General features: G+C 42.4%; 1 protein-coding gene across 1 annotated transcript; it reads left to right on the top strand.

Moving 5' to 3' along the window:
- The first annotated feature begins 13,711 nt into the window (after positions 1-13,711).
- Positions 13,712-19,528, top strand: LOC310691713 (erythroblast NAD(P)(+)--arginine ADP-ribosyltransferase-like). Its single transcript, XM_083471580.1, has 4 exons — positions 13,712-13,963; positions 15,592-16,306; positions 17,102-17,137; positions 18,611-19,528. Exons 1-4 carry the CDS (start codon positions 13,892-13,894, stop codon positions 18,622-18,624), a joined length of 837 nt encoding a protein of 278 aa, XP_083327706.1. The 5' UTR covers positions 13,712-13,891; the 3' UTR covers positions 18,625-19,528.
- Positions 19,529-20,225: the final 697 nt, after the last annotated feature.

Here is a 20,225-nt window from a genome sequence, read left to right as displayed (position 1 = left end):
ATAAAGCCCCTTAGCAGATACAGTGGTACCTCTATAGTTGCAGACTTAATCAGTTTTGGGGTGCCGTTCGTATCCCAAAAAGTCTGCAACTAGAGCGCCTCTTCAGCGCATGTGCGCAGCATGACTGAGCGTTTTTGTGCATGCACAGACGGCTGGAAGTAAACACTTCCGGGCTTGCCGCATTCGTAAGCTGAAAGTCTGTAAGAAGAGCACAAAGCAATACGAGATATGACTGTATAGCAATACTAAGCTGTTTTGATTTATTGTTGAAAATAGTATAATAGTGTTGATGGTACATGCATTCAGAGTTTCTGTTCCTTTAGGATGCTAATCTGAAATTTTAAAATTCAAACCCAAATAGAATGTGATTTCTCGCCTGCCAGATGGGGTCCCCTCCAAAGAAAACCAAACTAACATGGACATAAAGAGGGGGGAAAGCTGAATCAGCTCTGAATGGAGATTTGAACATGGCTCTCTTAGGTCCTAGTCCAACACTCTAACCACTACATTACCCTGGCTTTCTGAACCTGCAGATATGTGCAGTTCTTGTTTTAAAAACAGCCCCCTAGCCTGGGCTCTGACTCACATTGTTCCTGAACATTGGCCATGCTGGCTGGGGCTGATGGGAGTTGGAGCCCAACATCATTTGGAAGAGGAGACCAGATTATGGAAGACTGCCCTAGCAGAATGCCATAGCAATGGAAGCCTTCTACCTTCTTTTCAGCTGAACTGCTCCTTATCACAACTCCATATGCGATGCGATGCTTCTGTGGCCAACGTTACAGTGGGAAATGCTACCATCTATCCCAGCAAGAGCTGTTTTCCAAGCCCTCAGTGTAATATTTACCATAATTTATCAGCATGGAGAAGACAGCTTTCTAACATCTCCAAAGGGCATTGTTAGCCAGCTCAACATTTCCCAGTCAGCACCAGTTTTGTTCCCAGTGGAGAAAATTCACTCACTGAATCTTTTTGGTTAATTAAGAAAGTTCAGGGAATTAGTTTTCAGGGGAGTAGTGGGGTGAGTTGTCAACTCTTTTGCATTCTCTGTTAACAGTTTGAATGCCAGAGCACATGAAATCCAGGAAAAGTTACATATGAATTAATTGTTCACATGACTCAACACTCCTACATACACTAACCATTTTCCCACCCTCAGAGTGAGTTAGAGGTTGGAGGTTATTGTTCTAGCCTGCTTTTCCACGCAGACACCTAGTTTTCCATGTGCAGGAAATATTTTATACCTGGTTTTCTTAAAAAGCAGGTTTTCCAACTGCACAAATTCCCCAGCACACTAAAAAGGGGGGAAAACCCCCAAATGAGCATAAAGTTAGCTTTGCTCTTTGCTTACACTCTGTATCTTTGCTATCTTACACTCTTGGTTAGTGATTACAGAGATAAAAATCAACCAAATCCCCCTCTTGCCCCCTCCCCCTGCAAAAGAGGAACAATACCGTATCATTTAACCACAGAAGGACTGAGCTCGTTGTGTAAAAGACTTCAGGGGTGCTGCAGTTCGTTTGTTTACTTGTGCAAATGGTACCACAATGGAAAGCATCTGATTCTCTCTTCAGCACATCAAAACACTTCCTGGGGAGTAGGGTTGAAAGGCAAGGTCCAAAGCTGAACAGTAGCTTCAGGGTTTGGGGGGGGGGGTCCAGTAGACAATTCAACTTCAAGCAGAAACAATAACCACCGAATGGACATGGGCAGTATGGCGTGCCCACTCCCACTTTGCTAAGATATTTGGCCATCAAACTAAAGAAAAACACTGTCATCATGGTGGGGGAGGGATGGTGGGCACATGCACTTGTGTGGTCAGTTAGGAGCAGTGGGGAAGCACCACAATGCCACTCTCAGCTCTCCCACCTCCTCCCACACCGCCAGTAACCCGTGGATGGCGGCACTGGTGTTGGAAAGCTAGGACTGCAGCTCTGCAAACTGGCAAGCAGTTTGGGCTATGTGGTCAGGTGAATCTATATGATGCCTAGTTCACAAACAGTGTTCAGTGTCTAAAATGATATGTAGAAAGGCAGAATTGAAGCAGCTGGCCACAGCCGGAAACTGACTACAAACCCATGAACAACAAATTGTTATACAGTCAAACCTCTTCTTAAACCCGCCTCTGCTAGCATCCATTTCGCCCAACGTTCGTGGCAAACCCGGAAGTAACTGGTGGATTTGCCGCCGTTCGCGCATGCGCAGGAGTGGCAATTGCCGTTTGCACATGCGCAAAAGTAGGCAATTGTCGCCCGCACCCGCACACAACAGCGCCTCTTCCAGTGACCCATTTCGACTTCCGGATGGGCCTACGGAACGGATTGTGGTTGTGAGTAAAGGTTCCATTGATAATTACTGTGTTTTCACATGCAGGGAAAGGTCCTTGCTGGGTTTCTATCAGAGGTGTCTAAAAACCTTGGTCAGCCTTGGGTACTGTGCATCCTGACCTTGTGGGGTGTGTGTGGGGGGGTATCATTTGCTGTTCTACCTCGAGCAACAAAACGTGTTGAGGTGGCCCTGACTACAGCACAAGTCAGTTTCACGCTCATATACTTTCTCAAATGCATGCAGTGTTTGTTCTTGATGGATTTTCTTACTTTAGGGGTGCCATATTTCCGGAATTTCCCAAACATATCCGAAATATGGCAGTCGGCAGCAGAGTGCGGTTGAAAACCAGGAAAATGTCTGGGGAAATTCGGACGTATGGCAACCCATGTTGGCAGCACCGTTTTTCCATAAAAATAGCTCAAAACCAGCAATTTTGTAAGCGATTTCCCCCCAAAAGCTCAAAAACATTGACAAAAAAGCTCAACAAGTTTTCACTGTTTGAAATACGGCAACCCTATCTGATAGTACTTCTTATCACTTCTTTGACCATGAAGGTTTTCCACAATGAACCACAGGATCTGTAGTCTTTGGAAATTGTTTCCCCAAACTATAAACAAATGGAGAAGAGAGGTGCATACATATTTGTTGATTATTTTCTTCTTATTAGCTGCTCTCTGTTGTTAAGCTCCGGCCTCAGCACAATGATGTAGCATTTTGGGGTAAAAATGCAACCCAGTAAACCAGCACTGGAGCATAAGATGGAGAAGATCTCCACAGCCACCATGTATTTTCCTTTGGTGCTCAGGTAGGTTGGAACAAAGGACAACCAAACACTGCAAAAAACCAACATGCTGAAAGTGATGAACTTAGCTTCATTGAAGCTGTCAGGTAACTTCCTGGCTAGGAAAGCCACAGTGAGGCTAACAACTGCAAGGAAGCCCATATAGCCCAGGACACAGTAAAACATGGAAGCTGATCCCTCATTACATTCTGCTAAGATTGTCCCACTCAGTGAATGCAGGTCTGTATCTGGAAATGGTGGAGAAGTACTTAACCAAATCATACAAATGCCAGCTTGAATAAAGGAGCCAGAAAAGACAACTGAGTTCGTCAGCCTTTTCCCTACCCATTTCCTCATCCTGGCTCCTGGTTTGGTTGCCATGAATGCCAGAACCACAGTGATGGTCTTTGCCAACACTGAGGAAAGGGCCACAGAAAAGATAATGCCAAAAACCATTTGCCGGAGAAGGCAGGTCACGTGTCCAGGCTGTCCAATGAAGAGCAAGGAGCAGAGGAAGCAAAGGAGGAGGGAGATAAGGAGGATGTAGGTGAGTGTTCGGTTGTTGGCTTTGACTATGGGAGTGTCCCTGTGCTTAATAAAAGTTCCAAGCACTAAAGATGTGACCAAAGACAAAGAAGCAGCCAAGATAGCTAAGATGATCCCTAATGTTTCTTCATAAGACAGGTAGCTTAGAACTTTGGGAATGCATTGATTTTGGTCAACATTCGGATGCTGATCTTCTGGACAATTTTCACAGACATCTACATCTGAAAACAGGAAGAGAAATATTTCAAGACTTTGTTTAACATCATCAAAATGAATTGGCAGCTGCTATATGATGTATAACCAATACAAACTAGATGTAAATGTAGATTGTATGTCTTTGACAGAGCTGCTGCCTTCGAAATGTTGTGTTACTGTTTTTTTTAAATAATAATATTTACAGAAAAAAATACATTATAAAAATGAATGTTATAATTTGAAGCATCTTTCATTAGCATTCTGATTTATTTAGCATAGATGATCTGCCTGGCTTTTTACAGAGCCCTGAGAGAAGGAAGGGTTTCTGCATTGACAAGTTTCCAGTATAAAATTCAAGATGGGGGAGTGGAATGTGGATGGCGGAGAGGGTAGGCATGAAAAAAATGTATAGTCAGCTGATAACACACATTTGGGGTTATTTTCAAATATAGCGTCAAAGGCACCAGATCCTGAAATAGATCACTCTCAGGATCCCAGGTGTTTCATGTACCCTTATGTTCTAGATGCTGGTCCAGGACTAGGGTCTAAGTTTTCATTTTGATGCTATCTTCATTATCCCATTATGCAGCTACGGTCTCCACAGTGAATTAGTGGATTTCACTTATTATTGGTTCTGCATCCACCTTGAGTGCAAATTTCAGGCATAAGAGTCTGATCCAGATCAGGAAAGCAGCAGGAAGCAAAAGGTTAAAGTCCCAACAACCCCACACCAGGGTTGCAATTTGTACTCCATCCCCAGACACACACTGGCAATTTGTGGAACAAAAAACTTCCACTCAAAGACAAGTTGTCTAATTAATAATAGCCTTGAGACCACTCTAACAACCAGAATATTAGGTTAGGCCATTTTTGTTTTTAACCAGTGTGCATTATTTCTCCTACCCTTCTGGCCAGAAACCATCCCTTCTGGACATGGAGCACAATCATAGCAGCAAAATTTCTCTCCCTCCTTCTCTTTCCTTCTGTAACCAGGATAGCAGTTGTCATTGCACACAGAAAGTGGCAGTACCTGTCCATAAACAAAATGGTAATTAGCATCAAGAAAACAAAGGAGGTGTTTGTTTCATTGTGATCTAAGAACCTCACTGCTTTAATTAGTCCAATGCCAACATTATTGAGTTAACGCATCTCATGTTCTTTTACTTCTTTTACAAACAAGTGCAGGAGCTATGGTTTCACAACTGATACACAGCAGAAATCAAGCCTCAAGAAGACGACTGAATTGGCCCATACTGAACTTTCTGCAATTATTCGGTAGATTAAAAACATTTGCAGCTGTGTCTTACGTGATCAAAGTTCCTATGCCAGACAATCTGGTCATCATTAATGATTAGTTCTTTGCCTGCAGGAGCTTGAGGTTCCAGTTGTCCAACTTTTACTCTAACAAAAGAGCTATTTGGGAAAGTCACCCAGTTTGTAACATCAAAACCAGCAACTAATTCTCTATTTTCATCAAACTGTATAGTGTCTCCAGCACTGTTGTTGAACAAAATGCTTCTCAAAAAGTGATTAATCTAGGATGAACAAGAAAATAAAGGAAGAACTTGTTGAAATCTTTACAGTGAAGTTTATATAAAGTCTTGGCTTAGCTAAACCTAAATTATTTTATTTTGCTAGAACAGTGGCTTGAGATGAAAGTATGAACAATAGCATATATATATATATATATATATATATATATATATATATATATGCAAATAATCTTTATTGGTTTCTTTTAATTTACATTCATAGAATTACATTATAACATGTCAGTTCTCCTATGGCTAAACATGTATTTCTAAATAATAATAAAGAAAACAAAAACAAAAACTTGTGCTTAATTGCTTGATTCATTCATATTCCTTTTATACTTGACTTCCCTCCCCTTCTTACTTGGGTCCTCAGTTTTCCTTATTTGAATGCCTCTCTTAACATGTCTGTGAGTTTGTTTTCCTGTTTTTCCACTATATTTTAGTATTTTTTCTTACAGAAGTTATTCTAAACCAGTCAAAATTTCGATTTCCCCATGATAGTCTTTCAAATATTGTTTGAATATGTTCCAATCTTTTTTAAATTTTTGTTTTGTTTGATCTCTTATCTGCCCAGTCAACTTGCGTACTCCAGTAATTTGACCAACAAATCTTTTTTGGTCGGTAAACATTCCCTTTTCCAGTTCTGTGCAATCACAACTCTTGCTGCAGTGGTGGTGTACATGAATACTTTCTTTAAATCTTTTGGAATCTCATTTCCCACAATCCCCAATAGGAATGCTTCTGTGTTTTTTTTTTTTGGGGGGGGAATGAGATTTTAAACATCCTTTTTAATTCATTATAAATTACATCCCCAAACTCCCTCATCTTTCTGCATGTCCACCAAACGTGGTATGTTGTACCCACTGCTTAACTGCATTTCCAACATTTATCTGAGGGGTTTTTTTAATACATTAAGGCAAGTCTGCTTGGTGTTAGATACCATCTATAGAAAACCTTCATATAGTTTTCCTTAATTGTATTACAAGAACAACAGCAATTTGATCATTAAATTGACATTAGTTAAACACATTAACTTGGAAAATTTGTTAGCATGATTTTGGAGGATTTATTTTGTGCAGAGTTTGAGATCAGAGTTCCGTCCTTGTCTAGATAATATTCTACCCTACTTCTTTTTAAAGTAGAAATGTGTGTTCAGTTACCTCCCATGGCTGTACCTTCTGAAACATCAGCCTCTGTCCTTTTTTTAAGTTCCCGTTTTTGGATCTGGATACATACGTGGCATGCAATGCATGTGCCACAGCATAGACAGAATTGTAGACATTGTAGCTATGGCCAATCATGTTCATTTCAAACAAAACTGCAGGGATGCTCTCCAGCTTCTCTTCCTCAGTGCAGGCTTGACTGTACTCATCAGAATGTTTGAACCTACAGCCAAATGCTTGCTCCCAGAAATCATGGATGAACCCATCTTCTTTAGACCAGGAAGGTCTTACAATTTGAAGAAATGTTTGGAATCCTGGTGGCTCATTGGAGTGAACTGTGAAGGATAAAGCACCATGGAAGGGGGTTGTATCCCAAATCCTTTGAGCGGATAAAGAAGCAAATTCCCACTGAGATGTAACAACCCATACTTTACCCAGAGGTGGCAAGTCAGACATTTCTGCTGTAAACAACAGCATTCTCAAAACTTGTATAGCTGGAGGTTCTCCATATACGAGACAGACATTGACTTTCCTGTCCATGAGGACTGGATATTGATCTAGCAGAGTTACCAATGACTCTAACATTTCTTGCAGGTAAGTTCGCTTTGGAGTTCTTAATATGAAAGCATAGCAGATGCCGTTCTGGGAAAGCATGGGCATCACTGTCTGCAAAAAGTTTTCTCCATTGTCATCATCCACAGCAATGAGTCCAATCCAGGTCCATGCAAAATGCTTAAGTAAGCGGGCAATCCCTCTGTACTGGTAGGCTTCATTTGGGACCATCTGGTTCAAGAAAGGGAATAGTGTTTTGTCACCTTGGACTGGAGAAAATGATCCATAAGTTAGCTGAAAGAAATAGGTTAGAATCTTTCAGTTGTGTTCCAAGAACATGTTTCCTTATTCGTTTTCAATCATCTATGCTCTGCTCTGCTACATAAAAACTGGCTTCTTTTTTAAAATGAAGGCTTGTTTAGTTAAAGTACTGTCAGGGAAAAGTCCTCCCAACACATTTTATAAAAGATAAAACTGCAAAAATCCAGTTTGTATCAGGAGCAAACCAGCCGTAAATCACATGAAAGAAGTCAACTCTTTATTATGAGAAAAAACAGGATCTGCACAGCAGTGTCAGGCCTCATGAGCACAGCTACACTTCTTGGGTAGGTCTTGCCCCTGTGAGACCTTCAGTCATGGAGAATGAAGGTCCCCGCCTTCCCAACGCAGCTACCTTTGCTTTTTATGTGTCTTGAAGAATACAAAATTCAGCCATTCAGGTCAGAATCTACAACTACAGATTGATAATTTTCTACTCCTTGAAGATCAACCTTGCATTTTGAGGTTTACATTCCCTTTAACCACCAGCTAGGACCTCTGGTTTGGGAAGCCATTCCAGGGCTTTGATGCCATAAGAGAAAAGGAGCTTTGCCTCAGGTCCATCTGCTGCTCATCCTGCAACGAGGAGGCCTGAAACAGAGTCTCCAGTGTTGAATGCATTGTTCAAACAGGTCCATGGAAGAAGGTGGTCCTTAAGGCTTCATGTAAATTTGTAAAATCCCGGGAGACAAAACTGATCCTTGTAACACCCATAGGTCCATGGGTTTGGAAGAGTGGTTTCCCAGCACCAACTTCTGTGACTGCTACACCAGAAAAAAACTGGGGATCATAAGGTCTCATTCCCCTCTGTTGTAATTCTGGTCATCTACCAGAGTGACCAGGGACATTTCAGTCACAATTCCAGGGAAATGAATAAACATCTTAATAATTTATCATTGGATGACTGGATTATGTGCCACAGTTGAGAAATATCCATAGCTTTTGCATATGGCCTACCTGTGGAGTCTTGTAGGTGGTATAGATGGTGGCCATATTGGCAGTGGTTTCAGAAACAAGCCCTCCAATGGCAGCAATTAAATGGTTCTGAGTATCACACTTGAAGTTGGGAACAAACCTATGTGGTGTGGAAAGCAGGCTGAGGGTGGCTTTAAAAGTTGTCTTTGCAACGTAGTAGCTGTTGAGGACATGGAAGCCCAAAGTGACATTTGGTAAGAGGCTGGGATTCTCATTGATCTCTTTTATGGCAAATGCCAAGGCCAAGATGTGCTGGTATTTCTTTGGCACTGAACTGCAATGAAAATTACTAGAGGTTTAGCCAAACAATGTTTAAAAATGTACTTGAAGGCTTTCGCAGAACAGTAGAGTTGCGAACTTTTGATGTGCCTGCTTTAACTGTGTTTTTAATAGCTTTTTTGTCCTGTGGCAGCTGGCAGCTAACAATGCCATGGAAATAGTTACTTACTGTTTTCTATCTGTTTGAGGGCACTTAACTTACTACAATAGCATGCTACACATCCACACCCACCATGTAATTTCACAACTCCTTTTTTAATGTTCTGAAATTAATGAATAAATGGAGGAGTTGAGAGACCCTGGAAATAATTTAACTCAGCCTACTGCCCAGTGCACATAAGATATTTGATTAAAGTATCAGACAGCCTTTATCGTTAGGAGGTTTCGACTAGTATTCAGCCAAAAGTTTACTTCTCTACAAATTTGAGCCTGCCCTTTGACCTACAGGGAATGAAAGTCTTTCAGATACTTGAAGTCAGCTGTCATGCTTCCCTATAATCTTCTCTTCTTCTGGCCAGAGGTGCCAACTTCAATAAGATATGAGTGGGGTGGGGGGAGAGACAGGTAATTGATCACATTATGCAGTGCACACAAACCATTTGAATTTTTTCAATTATTTTTTCCAATTTTTTTCAATTATATTTTGTTCCTATGCTTCAGGCTAAAAATACCCAGCTCTTTCAAGTGTTCCCAGCAAAACAGATGCTGGTTAGGAAAGGTCAGGGAGCCCTGTGTGGCTCAGAGTGGAGAGGAGGTGACACAAGAGAGAGGGGTCCATGGGGGGGCAGTGTTCCAGGGAATGTGTGGAGAGGCAGGTCTCTAGTGGTGCAGTGTTTTGTTTTACTATAAAGCCTATGCAGTAACCTCTGACCATCCTGTTTGCCCTCCTCCGGACACACTCCATTTCGTCAATGTTCTTAAAGTGCAAGAGTGCAAGAGTGCAAGAGTAATTCAAGACAGGCTTTTCTGCATCAGCCCCTTAAAAATGCACAGGGTCTGTAAGATAAATTCTTCATAAAATGTGCCAGATGGTACAGGAAAAAAGCAGGACAGATAAAATAAAATGACAGAACAAACTAAATGTCCCCTGGAACACTACTTTTCACCCTGAAGGCTAGACCAAGTGTTTCTCAAGTACCATAGTGCTTAAATGATTTTCTGCTCTCAGATATCAAGAGTGGAACATTTTTACAGAAGGAAAACGAAGGGAGAAAGTATTTCCTTACACTGGTTTGCCAATCATAGTCTGTCTTGGCTGTTCCTTGAAAGAGAGAGTCTCATAAAAGAAGAAGATGTGAGCAGCAATGTCACCGATTACAAGGTCTCCTGAGTGATAAAATTCATGAGGAATAGGGATTGGGTCGGTGTATATGCTGCAATTAATAGAATGTGCATTGTATATACTATGGCACAGCAGAAAAAGCAGCAACATGAGTGGCAATGCCCTCTGGAAGGCAAAACATCCCTTCCTTATGTGAAGCCCCATGTTTCCATCTATGAAATATTATCTGTCCTGCATCAGTTTTGTCAGGTTACAGAAGGAAAGACTGGCCGGTTAAGAGTCTCATCTGCCTGCTGTAGTGCCTTTGTTTCCATTTTGTTACCTCTTGTCAGTCAGTGCCTCAACACAGCAAATTCTCTTCACCTTTTCACATTTTCCACTCAGGATGACTGGATGTTTAGGCCCAGTGCAGGTGTCTTTTGAAACAATTCTCACTGATAGCTTTGCACCTACAGATGTAATCAAATGTGCTTGAGTCACAGGTATGTATTTCTGTGTTATAGACCATGGGGGTATCAACTTGAAAAAATCAAGCCTAAAATATAAAGGGGAAAGGACCACACAAAATGCTGTCTACCCCTGGATTTGGTTCTAAACAACAGGCTTTTTTTTAATAGCATCCTTCAGGTGTGGATAATGTTGGCCTTGCGAATAATTTACTGACATCAGGTGGTCAACACGAGAACAGTAATTTTGACAATGATAGGGCACCTAATCAAATCTCCAGAGTTCTGGCCTTTGCGGTAGGATTCCTTCTCCACCTTCTGAAATTTTCTTCATTCAAATAGCATTTGGCTTGTCAGGTACAGGCTGCCACTGGTCAATTCAAGGGACAATATTGACCAGAAGAAGACTGTACCTGACAGGCCCAATGCTATTTGGGCAGCCCAGGTTGACTAGGGCTGATGGGAATTGCAGTCACCTGGAGGGCCACAGGTAGGAGAGCCAACTTGGGCCCCAGGTTATGGGTGGCCAGTGGGTGTGACATCACATTACGACATGACGTCATGACGTCATGCCTGCCCCCTGGCCTTGGAACCTGACTTCTGGTGCCACTGGAAGTCGGGTTCTGAGACCTTGCAAGACCTTGGAAGTTGTGTGTGTGTGTGGGGGGGGGGCTGCAGTGTGGGTGCTGAGCATCCACAACAAAATATTTGTGGGTGAAGCCCCTATAATTGGCGCTCCTGGCCACAGGATCCCTCACCTCTGCTTTAGAGCAACACTGGGAAATATAAAATTGTCAATAGACACAAACAACTTGGTGCTCCTTAGAGCATTGCTGCCTGGGCTGAGGGAAAATGACTAAAGCATCCCAAAGCAGTGGCAAGGTAAGGTGGTGGAAGAATGAGTGGGAAAGGTGGAGTCAGTGTCATTCCCCTTCCTTAGGTGCCCCCTTTGATAGATTTCCTCCATCCCCTGTTATACTCAAATGGGCCAGCAATTCTTTAATAAACAAGTGCATGCAGGCCCAGCTCCCTGGCACTGACACTTGTTCCGGTATCTGAGTTTGCAAGCCACCATTTCAATGTCACACAATGTTCCTGACACAGTGTCACTGCAGGTATTTGTGAACACTTGGCTGACGGTCCCCTCAAAGCTGGAACTGGCCTTGTATGCACATCTTGTTTGATCCCCTCCATTTTCTCCACACCATTCAGCTCTGCCCTGATTGTTTCTATGGCTGCCGTCTGTTAGCAGCTGTGATGCTTGCCAGTGGATGTTATTAAACAAAAAGTGTGTGAGAGGCAGCAGTTGTGCCCAAGGAACCAAAGAGTTGCTGGACTACCACTCTCTTCATTCCTGAACATGTTGTTTGGGGCTAATGCAAGTCATAGTCCAGCAACATCTGGTCAGCCACAGTTTAGCTACTTCCACTGTAAGTTTCTAGGGGGGAAATTTAGATCTCTACCTTGCCCTCCAACCCCCCCCCCCAGGATAGAAATCAACAAAGGAAACAGAAGGAGGAGGAACGGGTAAGCATAATGGCTTAAGTGATAGTGGCAATCTGTCCATCTCAGTGACCGTTTTAAAATCACTACCCTCCATGCACCCCATGAGATGATGCACTGATATGTTAACAGATTTGGAGGTGTTACCAGAGGCATGAGTGTGTGTGTGTGTGTGTGTGTGTGTGTGAGAGAGAGAGAGAGAGAGAGAGAGAGAGAGAGCATTCAATACATGCAAACATAGCAATCCTGTGTTGTGTTGTGGGATAAGGTAGACCCCGGAAAATCAGTGTTAAAATCGCCACTCAAGAGAAATAACAAAGTCATGGACCAATAAATGACAAGAATAAATTTGTGATAAGGTACATGTAAAATAGAGGACTTAATATAAGGCAGGCAACCCCAACCTTTGGCCCTCCAGATGTTTTGGACTACAATTCCCATAATCCCTGACCACTGGTCCTGTTAGCTAGGGATCATGGGAGTTGTAGGCCGAAACATCTGGAGGGCCGCAGGTTGGGGATGCCTGATCTAATGCAATACAACTATATATGCCAACCAATGCATGATTTATTTGTTTTTAAAAGTTCACTGACTGAGAAAGTAAACATGCAGGCAATATTCTAAATCAAAGTGTGACACAGCCTAAGGTGTTTAACTTGACCCGGTGGAGATATGATTAAGAATTACAAGTGTCAGAAATATATCCCATGAGCATGCACAGAGTGCACCTGCCTCCCCTATGTTTGTATTTAACAAGGTGATTTCACAACAGTAACTTCCACCTGAAATGTAAACTTTTTATCGCCAGTGAACCACATGATACATGGAAACACTGCAATTCTTTTACCAAAATGCCGAGGGAGAAAACCTTTTAATTACTATTAAGGATACCACATTGCGTTCCCTTCGCTTCTACAAAAAATGGGGTACTTAGTGTGTCTGCAGTGCACCTAGATTGTGGCAGTCTTTGCCTATTAATGTTAAGCAGGCACCATCAGTAGTTTGTTTCAAAAGCCTATTTAAGACAATTCTGTTTATATAGCTCAACCACCAGTTATTGTGTATCAGTGTCAAGACGTTTACTAAGCATTCTGATGCTGGTTTATGGCTGTGATTCTTACCACCGAGATACTTTGTTTATTGTGCAGTGTATAAGCCTATATAAATAAATAAATCAGCAGATTTTTGAATATTCCATTTCCAAATTGATTGTGCCCCAATAAGGTGGGAGTTCATGAGTTTATACACTACGTTTTATTCCAATGTGACATGTCATATAACTTACCCTCTTCTGACTAGTTTGCCAGGGTGTCTGGATGAAAGACTGACAATGTATTGTTTATCAGGTCCAACAGATCACCAAACAGGTGACTTAACCTTTCCTAACTGGCATGCCCATATGAAGCTGACTATCTTAGTTAAATTGGAGAAATTGCATATTTTGTATACAGCTATTTGCTTTATGTATTTTGACCTGAATTTTGACCTATTATGGTCTTATGACCATAATAAAGGTATTCATTGGTGGACTGGCTAATTGAAAGAAATGATTCGCTGCCTCACTACTATTTTGCTTGCATTAACTTGGAGTAGGCCTCAGCCATGATGGTGCAAAGGAGCCATTTTAGGGAGTAGCATCAAGTACTTCTGAAAAAACGGACAAGCACATGGTCAGAGACCACTTAGATAATATACAATGTCCCCATGTCACGAGGAAGTGGCTTTATCAGCACACATGCTCTACCTATCTTGTAATCTTCCTAACGGCTCTAACTTGTGTCATATGAGCTGTACTGTGGCTTTATAGCACCATGAAGCTACATTTGGAAGGCAAAGAGGGAAGATCCTCATTTGTCACAATACTGTCTCTTCAGTTTGGGTCAGGATTTCCAGATAGGTGAAAGCCTCAAAGATATCCACTGCTCCAGTCAACTTACATTATCTGACACAGTTCTTGTACAACTGTGGACATACTGTGGAGCATCAGGATGGAGAACCCACAGCATGTTACATTTCTGCTAGTTGCTTTCATTGTGTCATCTGCTCAAGGGACTACCAAGGTAAGTCCTATGTCCTTCCCTGCTTTGTGTGGCTATTGATGAACAAAGAATGACTAATTAGAGGAGGTGCAGAGAACCTTTGGCCCCTCATATGTTGCTGAACTACAACTCCCATCATTCCTGGCTACAGGCCATATTTGCTTGGACTGATGGGAGTTGTAGTTCAGCAGCATCTGGAGGGCCAAAGATCCCCCACTCCTGAATTAGAGAAAGCTAGGTTTTCTCTAACCCAAGGGTTGCCCCAAGTTTGGAAGGAATCTACTGTGGTAAATCTTGGCAGTGCTAAGGAGATGGCTATGGGCACTTAGGCCTTGCGAGAAGGTCCATGGGTTCAGCAAAAGTTCCCTATATCTTGCCATTGGATTAATATATGATCAAATGCTTGCTCTTCCAGAGTCTTATTCATTTTTACTCACAACTGATTCTTAAAGATGGTCAAATTGAGAGACAAACAGAATTTAGAAAGAGAATGGAGTATGCAGTTGTGAGCTGTCTCCGGTTATATGTCCCACGCCTCTTTCTTTCTTTTTTGCATTATATGACTACTGACCAAACTAAGACAATAGCCTTTGTTTTGTTTTTTTGAAGCTGTCTGGGTGGTGTTGTTAGGAATGAGCAGGCTGTCTAACGGGACTTTTTTCCAATCAAATACTCACCACCTATGCTGCTGTCATGCCCCCACTTTTCTCAGAGAAGGGAGAAATAAGAGTTGATAGTGGAGGGTGGATGAGAAGATGAGAAGTCTAACCTCAGCTGTACCTGGTGTGTCACACATCATTTCCTAACAGAATACACATCACAGTGCTGGATTACAAGCCCCTGATTCTTGGCAGGAAATTACATGCAGGGCACATAATTTGGAAAAACAGAGCAGCAGCAAGGTATCTCCTTGACTGCACATTATTTATTTGTTTAAAGCATTTGTATTGCTCCTTTAATCTGAAGATCTCCGGGTGAAGTACACAACTTCAGTAAATTAATCAAATCACATCTATAAAACCCATGAAAATATATGGCCAAAGTATATCACAGGTGAACCTCAACAGCAATCACAAAAAACCATGCTCCAAGCTGGTGTTTAACGGAAGACAATGTAGACATCAGCTGGATTTCAAGGGGCAGGGAGTTCCAAAGCTGAGGCAACACCACAGAGACCCGTCAATGTGTCTCCAAATATAATTTACAGTTCCTAAACATGATATGCATGCAAGATCTCTCCTTGGCTGTGTGTGATGTGCATTATTACCTTCCAGGGATCATGGGGCTTTGAATAATGCTGCATCCCATTAAGTAATGATATACAGAGCATGTAAATGACAAACAAGGAGAGGCTCAGGCTCCTGCTCTCCTCTGCATATTACCCTTTCCAAAGCCCATTTTGGGTTGGAACAGTCTCCTGCTCCTGATTCAAATGAGACCAGCCTGTTTGAACATTTTAAGCTCATCCATTCTCTGCTTGAGGTGAGGCCATGTGGTGGAGGTGATTCACCATTCAGCCAACAATGCATAGGATGCAGCCTCTTGTCTGCATAATGGATTGGGAGCCTTGTGTTGTGAACAGCAAACTGTCACACATGTTTTCTGAGAGGCCATATGACTCACATGATGCAATTATCAATTTGCTCCAGGTTGGCTCCAGTGAAATGTCAACAAATAGCTCCCAACCGATATTGAACATGGCACATTACTCCCTCGATGACAAGTATGAAGGCTGCCTGGAGAGCATGCAGAGCATCCTGAAGTCTCTCATTCTAAGTGAGCTGAATATGTCTAAGATCTATAAGGAAGCATGGGAGGATGGACTGTTTAATTGGCAGGAGAACCAGTCCAAGTTATACCCCAAGAATATGGAAGAGCTCTCTGAAGTGGCTATCTGGGCATACACTGGAGAATACCCTTTATTCTACAGGAAGTTCAATGCTGCCACCCGCACAGCAGGAAAAGGGCCTGAGGAATATGAGGCCTACCCTTTCAAGTCCGTGCATTTCCTCTTAACCCAGGCAACCCTGTCATTCAAACGAAAGGACCACAAATGTGTTAAGGTCTACAGGGGCACTGGTGTGAAGTTTTCCATCAATGACCTCTTCAGGTTTGGGCAGTTCACTTCCACATCAGAGAACTCGAATAAGGCCAAAAAGTTTAAGACTGTAACCTTTTTCAAATTGTTCACCTGCGAGGGGATTGATATAAGTCAGATGTCACTTTGGAAAGAAGAGGAGGTGTTGGTCCCTCCTTATGAGATTTTCAAGGTCACGTCAGTTGAAGACACCCCAGATGGCCAGACCGTAGATGCCAAGTCAGTGGGGAATTGCAGCTACCACAACTGTGCTTTTGAGGGGAAAGGTAACCAAATGGAAGTTACTGGGCTTTTCATTTTGTGGGGCATCCTCCCTGTCTGGGTTGGGTTTGGCGTAGTTGTGTGGGTGGGCAGAAGTAAATTTCATGAAGAAATTGGATGTGTGAATTTTTTCTTAATCCAATACCATCCTAAATGGATGAGGGGAAAACATGTTTTCTTTTCTGTATAGGGTGTAGTATAATCAGTTCTAAAATCCTCCTCCCACTATGAACTAGACCAGAGGTTCCCACTTTTTTGGCCTACTACCCACTTTTCAGAAATTGTTTTACTAGTGGCCTCTGGAAATCTACCTTCTTTAAGCATTTAAAAGCCCATGGGGTGGCGCTGGTGTCACAGACCACCTGCCATTGGCCCAATAGGCAGGCAAGCCGTGATCTACATCCTGGGCCTGGATAAGGCCAAAAAGGGTTCACCCAAACCTCTCACCTCCAGCACGACCGCCAGATTCAGGGGAGGTGTTGACCTGGTGGTTGGCATCAGGTAGGCAACAGATGAAACATGTAAGAACAGTTTTTCATAATTTTCTTATCTTCTTTCTTTATCCTTCCACAGCTCCCTTATTTTTATTCACCAACCTGAGGCTACTACCACCCCCACCGGATTGTTCTAGCACCCCTCAAGGGGCTGTATCACCCACTTTAGGAAACACTGAACTAGACAAATTGGAGAGACAGATATACAGAATCTTGCCCCTTCTAAGGTTCTCAGACTATAAGATGGGAATTGGGAGAATGGTTGTTTAAAGGTGGGGTAAATACTTCTCTCTCCCTATTCTATAGGTTGGGATAACAACCAAGCCTGTCCTGAACATCAAGGTATGTGACAGCCTGAGATGGAATTAAAACTTGGTGTTGGTGGTGGAGGGGATGACTAAAATGGATCTATATGGAGTGGTTTTTGGAATCCCTAGATTCCTTAGCACAGGAAAGGTTAGCCTGCAAAAGAAGATAGTTAAAGGTGGGGGCCTTGGGGCCACATTCCTCCTGGGAAACCTTCTAGAGGCCGCATGCCAGTGATGGGAGGGTTCAAGAACGTAAGTGGGCCGTGCTGCAATGGATGAGACTCTCACTTGGCTCCATTCCAACCATGCAAAAAACCTGAGGTTTCTACACCCATAACCACACTTCTCGATCCTCCATCAGGCAAGCAAGAGGTACCAGCAGTACAGTTCAAGTACACATTCCAAGAAGGAATGAGCAGGGCTGGTGAGGAATGTGGCCCAGGGATGACTGGATAAAGAGATCCACAGAGTCACATTTGGCACGAGGGCCTCAGCTACAGTTCCTAGCATTCCCTGGGAAGAGAGATTAAACCTCTCTGGGAACTGTAGCTCTGGGCAGGGGATGGAAGTGTCCTGACAACTATCAGCACCCCTAACAAACTACACTTCACAAATTCCTTGGGGGAAGCCACAACTGTTCAAAATGGTATCACGGTGCTTAAGAATGTATGGTGTGAATGTGGCTTGTATCTCAACCCATGTTGTTCTTTTGTTAGAGGGATATGTCACGTTTCTCAAGAGCAGATTGCATTCTTCTTGTGTACTTGTGGAAATGCATCTCCACACTTTGCAGTTCTAGAATCACAGAATTGTAGAGCTGGCTCCAAGGGTCATCTAGTCCAACTCCCTGCAATGCAGGAATCTCAACTAAAGCATCCATGGCAGATGACCATGCAACCTCTGCTTAGAAACCTCCAAGGAAGGAGGGCCTGCAAACTCCCAGCTTTTACTGTTCGACTCCTCTGAATCTTATGTTTATGACAAACACCACATTTCACAGTAGCTAGAGTTTTTTAATTTGTTTTTCAAGAATAACAGCAATAGTCTCCATTATCAAACTCACCATAAAAAACTCATGAAGCCATTGTTTCAGGCAACAGTCTCCAATGTTCCTTCTCCCTGCAGACTCTCTGCCATCAGATAGAGCGGGAGGAGGAGAGAAATAGTTTACAATAGTCCACACTTCATTGCTGAAGTCACTTACAGGCAGGTTAACAGCATATTCCTGTGCATTTTGCCCATTGCTTCCCTCAGGGCATTCCTCCATCATCAGGTTTTCTAATGCTCAATAAATGCACCTTTATTTTCCACATTTGTTGCACACAATTCCCCCCTTTCTAAACATGTAGAATAGCTCTTGTCATGGAGCAAGAGCTACATTATTTTAGTTTGTAGGTGGACTAGCCACATTCTCTGCTAACCCTAAAGCTTTGCAATGTGAGGCTGAAACCACATCAGGGTGTGCCCTACTAACTTCTGAATGCACTTTCTGTCTTTTCCTCCACAGTGCTGTATTTGTGAGACCTCACCATCCCAGTGATGTCAGGTTGTGGCCTGCCAAGAATTACGCTTTGCAAGAATCTCTGTGGTTTTTCCACATTGTCTATGTCTATATTTGTAGATGCAGGGTCAAGAATCTGAAGGAATGCTGGCCCCAAATGTTCCACAGCAATTTTATTTTCCCTTTTACAGGTAGCAAAATGGAGGGGGGGGGGAAAGAGATATTTCATCACTATTTGAGAACTGCAAAAAGAAGGGCAAAGGGAGTGGGGGATGTAGGCCTTATTTGTGGCAAGTGCTTTGTTTTTCTAGAAAAATAGGTGCCAGTACTCACCATGAAGTTGTTGCAGTAAGTGTTACACTTTTAAACAAATACAAAAAAAGAGATGTGGCGGTACTGCGTACACTAGAGTACCCCCTGAAAAATGCACTGCTTGTTGCAATGCCCCTCTGTATGGCTGGCAGCCATAATTTCCCCCTCTGCTCCCCCAACATTCTCTGGGAATGAAAATACATGACAATGACTTATGTTTTCCCCTTGGGCCATGTGGCAAGTGGTGGAAATGTTCTCTCTCCCTGACCCCAGTTTCAACCCAGATAATTTTTGGCTGAGCCTTAATCTAAAGACATGTGCATAAATATTGAAGAGCACCTAAAGCAGATTAACAGCACAATCCTATATATACACATCCTCTCTCTATATAGTATATCTGTTCCCATTGAGTTAAATGGGGCTAAGCGGGTATAGAATTGTACACTGATTTTCTTCTTCTTTTCTTTTGCTTTGCATAATAATCTCCTGCAGAGCTTGACTTTGGGGCTTCGATTTGTAAAACCACTTAATCTGACATGTATGAAATAATTTTCTGAATTATCTGTCAGGGTTTTGATATAACCACATAATAAAAAGCACTTTTAAAGACAACTTAAACTGGTGTGATTTTTGGTCTCTGCAGTTTGAAAATGCCTGTTGCTGCTATGCCTCTTAAAGGAGTAAAAAGTGTGAGGAGGGTTTTCCTTTGGAGGGTTTGGGGGGCATAATTCATAATCCCTACTGTTATCTCACTGGGATTTTCAGGAGGTAGATGTTTGCCTATGTTACAATTGTGAAAAAAAAATACCCGGGCAACAAATAAAATAGAGCATTCGAAACCCTAAGGTCAGAGGTATTTAACTCCATTTGGTGGTGGAGTAGAAAACAAGCCTTTTGCCAGTACTGAGGGAACAGACAGGTATACAGGGTAGGAAGGGAGAATTTTCCTCAATGAGATGTAGTAACTTGAGCTATCTCTCTGTTTGGAATTTTGCTTACTAAAAAGACCTACCTGGGTATACACAACCTGTCCCCTCTGCTTTTTGGGGTTTTTGTTTTTTTTAACCACAAACAGTATCAGAAGAAAGAATATTAGATTGCATTTGGATGAATCAGGGCTTCTTTTGGAACTGTCCCGAGGTTATAGTTGGCCTTTCCAGGGGAAATGCAATGTAAGACCTTTGTTTTTTTAAAAGTGTATTGTTACGCTCAATGCTATTTTCTGAGTGTTGAGAAATTCCAGGGGCATGATGCTTACATTTGGTTCCTTTAGCAAAGGAGTCATTGGAGGCTTATTTGCATTTTGTAA

The sequence above is a fragment of the Podarcis liolepis genome, assembly GCF_965112155.1.
Source record: "Podarcis liolepis genome assembly, chromosome: 13".
NCBI classification, from domain to species: domain Eukaryota; kingdom Metazoa; phylum Chordata; class Lepidosauria; order Squamata; family Lacertidae; genus Podarcis; species Podarcis liolepis.
The sequence above is the reverse complement of the archived record's forward strand: the minus strand, read 5'-3'. Positions and strand labels throughout refer to the sequence as shown.